Source organism: Sinocyclocheilus anshuiensis, unplaced genomic scaffold (genome assembly GCF_001515605.1).
Source record: "Sinocyclocheilus anshuiensis isolate Anshui unplaced genomic scaffold, SAMN03320099.WGS_v1.1 C32908448, whole genome shotgun sequence".
Lineage (NCBI taxonomy): Eukaryota > Metazoa > Chordata > Actinopteri > Cypriniformes > Cyprinidae > Sinocyclocheilus > Sinocyclocheilus anshuiensis.
The window spans coordinates 1-1,730 of NW_015620857.1; the positions used below are offsets into that span (position 1 = coordinate 1).

General features: G+C 37.2%; 1 protein-coding gene across 1 annotated transcript; it reads right to left on the reverse strand.

Annotated features, from left to right (window-relative positions):
- Positions 1-195: 195 nt before the first annotated feature.
- LOC107683087 (protein scribble homolog) lies at positions 196-1,724 on the reverse strand (the record flags this gene model as incomplete). The annotated part of the gene is made up of 4 exons (XM_016479173.1): positions 1,656-1,724; positions 1,266-1,355; positions 365-421; positions 196-259 (listed from the first exon to the last, which is right to left on the reverse strand). Coding segments are annotated over exons 1-4 (243 nt in total), but the record flags the coding sequence as incomplete, so codon positions are not given.
- Positions 1,725-1,730: the final 6 nt, after the last annotated feature.

The following is a 1,730-nucleotide window of genomic DNA, read 5'->3' on the forward strand; positions in this document are numbered from 1 at the left end:
ATATTAAATGATAAATTAATCAGCAGGCGCTCAGGTGTTGGTTCAGTAAAGGAAATGATAATCAGAGATCCACTGGGGCAAACAGAAATAACAAGCTCTAAATAAACCTGAAAACATTGCATGCATGTGTGTGCATAATCTAATAACTAAAACATCTAAATTATTCTCAGGACCAAAAAAATGTCTGCTTCTTACCAAAACTTCCAGTACATTGCTTCCCAGATCCAGCTGTTCCAGTTTAACCAGGAAGGAAAGAGAGCTAGAGGATGATCGAGACAGATTTCACATTTAATGTTATTTGCATCCATGTTTTAGGGTGAACACTGTGGATTTAATAACTGCAGTTTGATGGGAAAATACTCACGAGGGCAAAGATTTCAGTAGATTCTCCCTCAGCTCTAGAGTCACCAGGTTTGACAAGCTGAGAGGAGAAAAAAAGGAAAAGAGCCAAGACTGAGTGTCAGATGGTGAGTGTGTTGCTCAGTTTGGAAGAGTAAGGGGCTCCCCCATCTGCACAACATCAACAGTGGCCAAAGTCAATGTGTGTGTTTGAAATGGAAAGAGACAGTGTGTGTGTCTGTATGTGAATGGGATGCCTGCTTTGTGTGCTAATTACAAAAGTGATGATGAAAATGATAAAAAGACATTTAGATATTCTAAAATAATATGCACAGGTATTCCCCTTTGATTTTATCCATAACTTTGATTACATGTTTCATAAAATTAAGGGTTGCTTTTTGAGGTTATACTACATTAACACGCATATAGTATCATATAAATTACTGATATAACAGACACATATTATGATGCTTGCTTTTTATATCTATAATTTTAAACTCAACTTGAAATAAATATTAACCCTGCCTATTTTCTGAAAGCACGTTACAGACTTTATTGTGAATGACTCATCCATGCATAGGTTCATCAAAAGTTTGACCTCGTAATGTTTAATCAAACTGTCGAAAATGAAAACGATGGAATTCTCTTGGACTCTTGGACAACCGATAGACTAAACAAAGTCACCGTCCTTCAGTTTTTTCTTTTTGATAATCTTTTACACTCGCGTGTACATCACAATACAGAAGAGAAGACCTGTCGCTACATCCATTTCATTGTGACTAAATGAAAACGTGTAAAAATCATTACATTTTTACATAATACATTTTCTTGTGCGAGGGACAAATTTTTTTTTTACACATATTTTTATTAAAAAAACTAATAATAAAAAAAAAAACCTGGAATAGAACGTGTTCATATAGACTTACTTTCCAATGTCATTGGGTAGAGACTGCAGCGACACGTCATTGAGTGATAGGTGAGCCAGTCCTCTGAGCTGTGTGAAGCCATCAGGCAACCTGAGACCGACAGTGACAAAAGGAAAATGAGACGCACAATGGAAAAGGTACTGACTGCCTTTTCCATTGTACTGACTGCACTGCACTGACAGACCCAAACAAAGGGTCTGGTACATTCTCACCTGCTATAAAAATAACATTACAGCATTTTAACAGAACATATAATCATTTGTAAACCCTTTTTAGTGTCAGTCTTTCTTCTCCCTTCCCAACCTTTCTACACCTTTCATAATCAAGAAAGTGTCATTTAGTATGAGGCAGAGCTTTGGGTGGATTTGGGGGTTCTTCCAACACACTAACCTGGACAAGGGGTTTCCGCTGAAGTCTGCCATCTCCAAGGCCTGACAGAATTTAATGTTTTCGGGAATCTCAGAA